This window comes from Hypomesus nipponensis, chromosome 2, assembly GCF_054491055.1.
Source record: "Hypomesus nipponensis isolate SF chromosome 2, ASM5449105v1, whole genome shotgun sequence".
Taxonomy (NCBI): Eukaryota; Metazoa; Chordata; class Actinopteri; order Osmeriformes; family Osmeridae; genus Hypomesus; species Hypomesus nipponensis.
Genome location: NC_140362.1, coordinates 20,567,501 through 20,577,500, shown reverse-complemented (window position 1 = coordinate 20,577,500; position 10,000 = coordinate 20,567,501). Strand labels below are relative to the sequence as shown.

At 45.7% G+C, this 10,000-nt stretch overlaps 3 protein-coding genes across 5 annotated transcripts in view; 2 read left to right on the top strand and 1 right to left on the bottom strand.

Moving 5' to 3' along the window:
* Positions 1 to 132, top strand: part of cldc1 (C-type lectin domain containing 1) — a 3,398-nt gene extending 3,266 nt beyond the window's left edge. For both annotated transcript variants that reach the window (XM_084668457.1, XM_084668447.1), the window contains exon 6: positions 1 to 132. This exon is cut by the window's left edge and continues 426 nt beyond it. The gene's annotated coding sequence lies outside the window, so the exon portion shown is untranslated.
* A 283-nt stretch (positions 133 to 415) lies between these two features.
* On the top strand, positions 416 to 8,360 carry cops7a (COP9 constitutive photomorphogenic homolog subunit 7A). 2 transcript variants are annotated; one of them, XM_084668427.1, is made up of 8 exons: positions 416 to 518; positions 1,500 to 1,622; positions 2,224 to 2,299; positions 3,154 to 3,242; positions 4,683 to 4,885; positions 4,998 to 5,103; positions 5,288 to 5,457; positions 8,203 to 8,360. In XM_084668427.1, exons 2-8 carry the CDS (start codon positions 1,500 to 1,502, stop codon positions 8,297 to 8,299), a joined length of 864 nt encoding a protein of 287 aa, XP_084524553.1. In that variant the 5' UTR covers positions 416 to 518; the 3' UTR covers positions 8,300 to 8,360. The 2 variants fall into 2 exon arrangements, with proteins under 2 accessions (XP_084524553.1, XP_084524561.1); XM_084668435.1 differs by lacking the exon at positions 8,203 to 8,360 and adding an exon at positions 6,555 to 7,195 and having other exon boundaries at positions 417 to 518.
* Positions 8,361 to 9,221: 861 nt separating this feature from the next.
* The window catches only part of pianp (PILR alpha associated neural protein), a 5,204-nt gene continuing 4,425 nt past the window's right edge, over positions 9,222 to 10,000 (bottom strand). The window contains exon 5 of the mRNA XM_084671116.1: positions 9,222 to 9,906. Coding sequence (XP_084527242.1) covers positions 9,885 to 9,906 — 22 coding nt within the window. The 3' untranslated portion in view covers positions 9,222 to 9,884. The remainder of the gene's footprint in view (positions 9,907 to 10,000) is intronic.

The window sequence follows — 10,000 nt, the reverse complement described above, 5'->3', positions numbered from 1 at the left end:
CTTAGAGGATTTGAATTAGAGATCCTTACAGATTTTCTGCGCAGGTTGGCCTATAAAAGCTCTTGAAAATAATTGATACTTATTGTTGAATTTCAATAAAGCGCCTGTTTTACAGTCAATGGTTTAACCTCATGGTTCTCTCCGACTCGTGTTTTATTATGTTGATAAATAATGAACGCAATCAATGTAGCACATTGTTAAACTAAGGATACACATTTTGCCAAAATACATGATCCCTGGGACTTTTTACAAAATGGAAATGTATCATACAGTTTGGTCTGTGTAGAATACAATGTGTGTGTGTAAAACTCAGTCAAAGTAATCAAATTAGTTACAGCATTTCGTTTTCATTCACATTTTTACCGTTGGGTGGCACTGTTTTCTGCTGTGCGCGCACCCCTCCTCTTGTTCAAGTGTCGCCCAATGAGAAACGACGTTGCTTTGTTGTCAAACGTGGGATGACAGCGGAATTGTGAGCAATTTTGTACAGTGTCTCGACTTCAGTGCATCAAAACAAGGTAGTTATTTACCATTTGTATTTCGCTAAAATAAATTCATACGTTTTTTCTAATAACGGGAAACTGCTACGTCGATTATGTTAATCTGATCTGAGATAATAGTCTGTTAATACTAGTAAAATGTGAAGAGGCCTACCGCTTGCAGGAAGCCTCGCTCAATTAGCTGCTAGCTTCCGTTCCGAGCAAACATCGTTAGCTAAACCTGTAGCAAGACTTGTTACTCAGCTAGGCTATCTAGCTAGTTATTTGGATCAAATCAAGTGACACTTATCTCTCTAGTTTACAAGTTACCAAATTACAAGTAGTGACGTTGATAACCACACAGCCTGTAGCAACGAACTATTTAGACAACAAGGTTGATTATCTATAGAGCAATTAGGCCCACATTTAGGAACTATACTCTGTAGCAAATACTAGCTATCATGTAACTGCACCTATATAGCCATGGTAGCTATCCCCTGTACGTAGCTGGTGAGTTTTAAATCATGTTGACGTAAATTGCTGTGCTTCGACAGTGAACCATAAGCTACCTCTTCTTATAAGAGTTAAACATGATGGTCTTGTTCACTTTCAAGTTCACTTTCATGATGGGCGGAAGCCCATGCTTTTGATAAGCTGTGAGCCACAGGAAGGGTTTTCAGTGCTCGTTAGTTTATGATGGAGACGGAAAATGAAATTACTCTTTTGGAGCCCTGCCACTAGTGCTCTTCATAGAATTGTTTTGGTCGACAGAGCCATATGAATGCATAATCATGCCATGAAACTCTCAGAGCAGATGATAAGATTTCATCATTCAATAGTCCAAACAACAGCGATCAACTTTTAGCTACCCCCGTTAACCATTTGTTGAGCCCTAGTCTGGCTTTACTTCTCTAAATCTCAACTTCGTCCTTGAAAAAAATATATATAAATCCATCCACAGTTTCTAGCTTTTGATCATTTCCCTTTGCCCTGTGCCGTGCCTGTCTCTGCTTGAGTCAGATGGAGGTGGAGCAGCTGTTGTCCCTGTCTGGTTCTGCGTTGGCCCAGGCTGTCAGCTCTCTGCTCGAGACGCCAGGCCTCTACGTGTTCTCTGACATCCTCGAGCTACCCAACGTCAGAGAGGTACACACGCACACGCACACACACACATTAACACACTATCTTGGTGGTTAAATTGGCATTTGATTTGGGATGTGTTTAATTGTAAAATACACCCTGGGGATTCACGATTGAATGGATGTAGGATTAGGAATTTAATTAAAGGCAATATTTTTCGGGAAAATTGAAATTACGTTATAAAAAAAAATCTTCGCAAAACGTGTTCCACCTGTCAAAAGTATAGCATCATTCGAAATGGTGACTTTATCACCGGCAAAGACTACAAACCTTGATATACGTTAAATGTTTTCTTGTTCTCAATGATGGTCAAGGGGCTTATTACTAGTAGGCGGAGCTTGATCAGGAAATGACTTGGCAGCGTCTTGAAATAATAATTCAAACTCAGAATAGGAATTTCATTATTCCAAGCTTAATTTAGAATTTGCACGCACACAGACACAGACACACACACATTCCAAGCTAACCCTGCAGCTCAGAGATAAAATACTGACTAGATCACTGCTCTATTCTGTCACAAAGTAATTCATTACTTCTCTATTCATTGCTCCATTTGGCTCCCCGCCCCTCACATGGCCCTCCCCTCCCCCCTCCTCCTCCCCCTCAGCTGGAGACTGGACCCCACGCACCGGTCTACCAGCTTCTCAGCCTCTTCGCCTATGGAACCTACTGCGACTACAAAGGTATGGCGGGAGGGGCGGTGGTGGTAGCACCGATTAAATAAATAATGCGCTTGACACCCAAAGTCGTTTCATTATGTGCAGTATTTCTCTCTGCCTGCCTGCCTGTTCTTCCCTGTCCTGTCTCTGCCCGGAGAGCCGGCGAGGAGTCATTAACTGCTCTGCTCGCTCAGGTTGGGTTAACCCTCCGAGGGGAAAGCCTTTGCTCAGCCCCCTGACCGTTGAGGGAATTGGAAAGGGGTGTGAAGCCTACCGATGCAAAATCCTGTGTCGAAGGTGCTCGGAGATCGGGGAGCCATACTGTCGTTCGCCAGCAATGTCCCTGGCAATAAGTCTAGCTTAAGGCCGGCGACAGGAGCAGAAGCCAGAAATATAGGATTTCTTATTCTTCCTGGCAGTGCAAAACTCGATGGAATATTTTAGTCTTAGCATTGTGGTAGAAGTGTGTGGTGGCATTCTGAGGGGAGCTGTCACATTTTCCTCCGGGAAAAGTGTTTGAGGTGCATCCCCCAGGGAGAGAAGCGATGCAGCCCTGCCTCCTGGCTCTCCTCTCCTCCCTCTACAAACAAGCAGCTCTACACGACAGGTCCCCTGTCACCGTGGCCGAGTCGTGGCTTTAACTCAACCTCCCCCGCCCCTCTCTCTTTTTCTCTCTCTATCTCTCTCGCTCTCTCTATCTCTCTCTCTATCTCTCTCTCTCTCTCTCTCGCTCTGATTTCTCACTCTGACCGTGTTCATTTTTCTCTCTCTCTCTTTCTCCGTCAGACCGTTCTTTTGTTTATTCCTCCCTTCCCGGTTGCTCTGTTTCTCCGGCCCCTTCATCTCTCTCTCTCTTTTCCTCTCCCTCTAACCCCTAGAAAGGGCAGCGTCTCTCCCGGAGTTGACCCCTGCACAGAGGAACAAGCTCCGTCACCTTTCCATCATCACGCTGGCATCCAATCTCAAGGTACTGTTCTTGGACATGTTTTAATGTTACGGCGCAACACTTTGAAGCGTCACAGTACTTTTATACACGTCTTCAGTACTGAAACACTGCGTCTGAAGGCTGCGCTCTGCAAGTTGTGCCCGAAACAGGCAGCAGATTCGCCTCTGATGTTAATGATATTAGCAGTCGGGCTCTTGAGACCACTCTGCCTTGAAACAGAAAGACACATTAACAAGATAAAAGAGCGACGTCTTAAGATAAAACACTTGACTTTGTAACAGTCTGTCGGCAATCTTCACCAGTGGTTATATTTATAACAGGTGGAGTGGAGAGGAGGTGGAAGAGAATTGGATCGTTTTGAGACAGAAATACTGTTTTATTATCGTGCCCTCTCTCTCTGTCTCTCTCTCTGTCTCTGTCTCTCTCTCTGTCTCTCTCTGTCTCTCTCTGTCTGTCTGTCTGTCTCTCTCTCTCTCTCTCTCTCTCTCTCTCTCTCTCTCTCTCTCTCTCTCTCTCTCTCTCTCTCTCTCTCTCTCTCTCTCTCTCTCTCTCTCTCTGTCTCTCTGTCTCTGTCTCTCTCTCTCCTAAGTCCTGCTTTATAAACTCACTTTCCTTACTTTTTCTGTGCCGCTATTCATTCTTCTAATCCTCGCACTCAGTCGCTCTCCCTTTCTCACTCGTTCCATTTCCTCACCCCCCCCTTCCTGTAAATAATTGATTCATTCATTACGCTCTTCTTCTGTCCTCCCCCCCTTCCTCATCCACCTCCTCTCATTCTCTTCTCCCAACCCCCCACCTGCACCCATCCTTCCCCCCTTCCTCATCCACCTCCTCTCATTCTCTTCTCCCAACCCCCCACCTGCACCCATCCTTACCCCCTCTTCTTTCCCATTCTCTTCCTTCCACTCTTTCTAATTCAGAGGACGCTGATTTGAAGCTTTTCCTGCATGGAAGTTTCCCCTACATTTCCTAATTGCCCAGTAAAGGCTGGTTTAACACAACTCTCTCTCCATGACATTTGAGCTACATTACCAATTTCAGAGTAACCGCTTTTGGATTTGATTTCGGCCAAGTGAAGTGTATCTGAATTTCCCAGCTCTCCGTCTCTGTCTTGTCATCTCCATCTGATGTGGTGCTGAGAAAATGAAAGACATCCAATACTGTGCAAATGTCTTAGGGACCCAAGATCTTTTAGATTAATATAGTCTTGAATATCATTTTTTTAGGGTCTTCTTTATCTGTGCAGCAGTATAAAAGAGCTTGTCTTTTCCATTCATTATTTCTCAAAAAATCTTTGCTTTAAAAAAGAAAAAAAGATGTACTCATGCTTAAGAAGACTTGCACAGTACTGTATATATATATATATATATATATATATATGCACAGTACTGTGTGTGTCTATGAAACATATCTATGAAAAAATCATGACTCCATTCTCCATTCCTTCTCTGCTCGCCCCAGTGCCTGCCCTACTCGCTCCTGCTCCAGCAGCTGGAGCTGAAGAACGTGCGCGAGCTGGAGGACCTGCTGATCGAGGCTGTCTACTGTGACATCATCCAGGGAAAGCTGGACCAGAGGAACCAGCAGGTGGAGGTGGACTGCAGCGTGGGCCGAGACCTGGGGCCCAACGAGCTGCCTAACATTGCCAACACGCTGCAGGAGTGGTGGGTCCATGCCTGGGGAGGTGGATATCTGGAACGGGGTGTCTTGTCATCAGTGGTTGACTGTTTTTTGTTGTTGTTTTTGTCTGCCTCCCTCCCTCCCTCCCTCCCTCAGGTGTTCGGGGTGTGAAGCGGTCCTGTGTGGGATTGAGGAGCAAGTTACCAGAGCCAACCAGTACAGAGAGAGCCAGCTAAAAGTCAAAGTTCAAGTGGAAACAGAGGTCAGCAAGAATGGTTTTTCTTCTTTTCTTTACCTTCCGGAATGTTCTTGTAGTGTTCTTTTATCTGACAGCCTAACAGCATTGTCTAGGACTGGCTCTGTTTTCCAGGCTTGCAGCCGTAGATGGCATTTCAATAGTCTTCAGTTTGACGTGTAAAGCTTGTCTTTCTCCCTCCTTCCCTCAGGTGTCAAACCTGCAGAAAACATTAAAGACCAGCTCCGCTTCCCCCTCGTCCGGCCCCGCCCCAGCAGGAGCTGCATCCAATCAGGATGCTGACCAGCCAGCCGAACCCAGAGACCCTGCCTCCTCCCAAGAACCACGGCAACCAGGCAAGAAAAGTTCAAAGGTGAAAGGGTAAGTTGGACGACGCTTCTCGTGTCAACTGCTTCACCCTCAACGTTTTTCCGCTAATAAATACTTTTTATTCTGCAAGAAAGATTTGACCATTTTTTGACCATCATCCTCATCCTGTCATGTGTAGAGTAGCTTTGAAGGGAGGGGGTGGGAAATTGTGGTTTCAGTCCTTCCAAACTCAAGCCGAAATTGCAGGGTTCGCAACACGTGCCTACCTTGCTTTTAAGCTTGCAACTTTGGTCACAGGGGAAATTTGGCAGGCTCTTTTTATGAATAGATATCACATACAAAGTTCTATAAGCTTTTCCCAGCTCAGATTCACACCTGGCTGATAATTAAGTCTGCCTTTAATTAAAGTGTTGGCCAAAACTGAAGTCCAGTGTCAGTAACAGTTACAATCAGTATTATTCTAGTTTATTTTCTCATTTATGTATTTTCAGTTTTATTTTTTCCCCCCATCAACATCAATTCAAAAGCCAGCTGCCAGTGTGAGCATGTGTGTGTGTGTGTGTGTGCATTAGCGGTGTGTGTGTTTGTGTGCATGCTCCTGTGCTCCTGAACGTGCTTGCGCATGCAGAAGTCTAACTACCTGAGGGACTGTGCTCCTGACCCGGTCTCCCAAGGGCTCTCCTTCCTCCATCCAGCCCAATCACCACACGCTTATTTCACTTTTGTCCTGCTTTGGGAAAATGCCACCGAATCTACAAACCCTCTAGGTGCTTTCTTCCTGAAAGCACGGCTTGCTCCTCGCATAGTGTGATAAGCCTCATCTCTGCCAGGCTACCTCTGCTGTTCCTGCTAAATTAGGAATGATCACTGTTTACTTCATGTTTTGGCACCTTGACAGCCCAGGAAAGCACTTGGACAATTGTATCAAACTCGACACGACACTTGATTTTGTAAGAAGGTGGTGTAGAGTAGATGAGGAGATATCATCGTCCTGGACCACAGACTTGGCAACAGAAACACTCACACAACTGACGCATCAGGCTGAGTCGCAAAACGTGCAGTCAGCATTCATTCTGTTGTACGATGATAATGAGTTGTCTTGTCTGACGATGACGACGCTGTGTTGATTTGTTTGGTGTTTTGGTCAGGCTTCGCGGGAGTGGGAAGATCTGGTCCAAGTCTAACTGAAGTCGGGGGCCCGGGCAGAGCTAGGGCCCGACGAGACCCTCGCTGAACCACCCATGGACACCTCGACTCACTGACACACACACACACAAACTCAGCAATGATTTTGTGACCACTGCACACACACGGATACGCACAACAACAGACAGAGTTGCACTAGGCACATCAAATTCAGTCTCTCATGAGAGTTCTCGTCTTACTACACACACACACAGACACACACACACACACAGGCTTCAGTGAGTCAGGTAGAGCACCAGCAGTGTGACAGACCTGACAGCCGGCAGTTGTACTCAACCAGACAGACTATGTGCACTGTGTATACACACAAACACACCTCTATTCTAACTTGTGTACACAGACACGGACAGACTCATAGACACACACACACACAGCCCCATGCAGAGTTGTTCAAGCCAGTCCAGACCGTTAGCAACATGCAGTGAATCCGAATAAGTGTTTTTGATGTGTGTGAGTGTGTATTGTTTTAAACAAGATTCTTTTGTTTTTTGGGGGGTTATTTGTTTGTCTTTCTTCTGAGAATTTATGTTTAAACATAAAATCAGGAATAAAAGACCCCCTTGTGCTAATAATGTGATAATAATCCTGACTTTCTCATTAATGTCTCTGTCACTTCCTGCTTCCTAAGTGCACTTCAAAGTGCATCTCTTGAGGGCGCATTACTAAATGTTAACTCACAGAAGGGGGCTATCAGTTAAGAGGTCAAGCCACTAATTAGGGCATGTCCCAGAAGAAGAACTGCGACTTCCCCTGTGTTCAGCCGACATGGTTACACACACACACACACACACACATGTACACACACTGGAGAGGCATTCATATTTGAAACAGGAGGTTTCCATTTCAGCATCGAAATTGCCTGGCTGCTATCGCGTCACGTGCTGCAAATGTCCCTTTTTCACGCTCATCCTGTCAGTCTCTTATTCTCGCTCCCATCTATCCCCTTTTCAATTTCTCGGCTTTAACTCTTTATTCGCTCTCTTGCCTCTTTCCTGCTTCTGTTTTCTCCCAAGCCGCTCCTTCTATTCTGCATGACGTTAATGGTAGCAATTAAGTCTCTCTGCACCCACCGAGAGAAATAGAAGGATGGAGACAAGGAAATTATGATCCTATTCTTTTTTAACCCTGTTCCACCCCACCCCTTCTCTCATCCCTCTCTCTGCCTCTCCTTCTCTTTCGCTCCCTCTATTAATAGCGGTGTTAATTTCAGTCAGTGTGATTGAGCTTTAGTGTTTCACAGTTTGTTCTGTTCTTAACAGATGGAGCACTGTGAGTTCTAGCAGCTGTACACCTAGCGTGTACCTTGTGTGTACCTGGTGTGTGTGTGTGTGTGTTAACATGGATATTCTACTTTAGTCTCTTGATGACTTTGCAGGCATCCATGTTTGTGTTGTTGCTGATATGTGTCTGCGTCATACGACGGTTGGAGTCTCATAACTAGCCGGCCGTTAAATCTTCAGAGTGGACTTCAGCCAATCCATTACTTTGAATGATCAGTAAAATGCCTGGAGGAAAGGAACCCCAACCAGCTGACTGGGGGTGCATCTCAATGAGCTGACATCGCTCCCTCTTGTCCTGTATCCTTCCCAGTTTCCTCCTGTACGGGCAGCTGTGTGAAGGGACCGAGGACAGAGGAATCCAAATCCTTTGGAGGCTGCATACTGTAGCTTTGATCTTCCCTGTCTGAGCATATCTGTGGAGTGCAGGCTGTGCCAGGAGAAAAAGCTGATAAAAGACTATTGAGATGCTTCCTTTGTACCTCTATAAGCCACCTCTGTCCCACTTTGTCCAGCTATAATCTGGACCTGTATTCAACTAAGGGTCCTGCCACTGACAGAAAGGTCCAGCACACACAGAGGTAAAACACCAGTGTCTTTTATTGAGCTTCCTCATTATAACAGAACCACACATCTACAGGAATGCAACTGTCCACCACACATTACTGGACGGTTTTAATACACAGGTCACACATTATGATGTCACAGCACTAGGTGTGGAATCTCAGAGGCTCGTTCCCCCAAAACCTGGTAAAAAGATCAAATGTTTTTGCTCGATAAACTACGCAAACTGGAACATTTGGAAATTGGAACAGCTGAAGAACCCCTTGAATAGAAACCAAAATGGTAAAACGACAACCGCAGAACCATACAAAGAATAATAATCAAGCTTCAGCACTGCCATACGCATGACATTTCAATTAGAAATCATCCAAATATACACTTTTCTCTGAGTGTACACCCACACCCTTTCAATGTATTATTCTCTGTGCTTGGTACACCTCTGCACAATCCATACCCCAATGACAACTAAACAAAAACACACAACACGCTTACAAAGGCACAACAAAGTGAGATGAAAAGCAGGAGCGATAATTAAAGAAACAAATCGTTAGAATAATTCTGGGATGGAAAAACAAGCACTCGTAGATTGCAGGGCGGAAGCTACGTTATTTGCATTGCGAGCGGCAGAGCTGGGGGGCTAAGCAGCCGTGTCCCTGTAAACACGTTGGCTTCTGGCTTCAACACAGCAAACCATCTTTGTGAAATCCCAAGCCTCCCCTAACCCTCCCCCCCCCCCCTCAAACCCCCCCCCCCTGCCACCAATGCCCCCCCTTTGGGAAACAATGCAACTGTTTATCACCACTTACAGTGAAGGGGGAAAAAACCCAAAGCTCTCAGGTACGGCGTATAAACTCCCTCGACCGTTTCATGGTGAAAGAAGACGTTCAACCGCTCAAAGACTACTGAAGGTAATAGCTACGTAAACGGCAACTGTGTGTAGTACAATCACAACAGTTAATGCTCAGTTCTAGCATTTCCGAGTGGGTTGGGGGTAGGTGGTAGTTGAGGGGTGGGAGATGCTCTCTGAGTGCCTAACAGGGTTTTTGCTTGCAAATTAGTCATGGCAGGTAAAGCACAGGCTGTTAACCATGGCTAGGGGCGGTACAGAGGAATATAAACCACAACAGTCCACAGTGACACAGAGGCATATAAAATGGAAAGATTTACACCAAAGCACAGAGGAGGCAGAGGAAGCGAGGATGGAGACACGAGGAGAGTTGAGGGAGTAGAGACAAGGTCAGCAGGAAGAGATTGTGTTTTCTAGACCTTGGGGGAACTGGGAGGGGTTTTGGCAATCACTGGATATGGGGAGTCCTGATTTCATTTCACAGTCTGAGCGAAATCATTGAGCGCCGTGGGCACACCCTCGGGTGGCGTAGATGTTCTTCTTCATGTCCCGTGGAAATGTGTATCAAATCGGAAAGAGACGCCTTAGAGGTTCACCACAGGTATCCTTAGGGAGAAAGAAAGTGAGTGAAAGAGATAGAGCGACGAAGAATCAGGAAGAGGGTGGAGAGAGAGAGACGGTGGTTAAAGGCAGAAGGCAC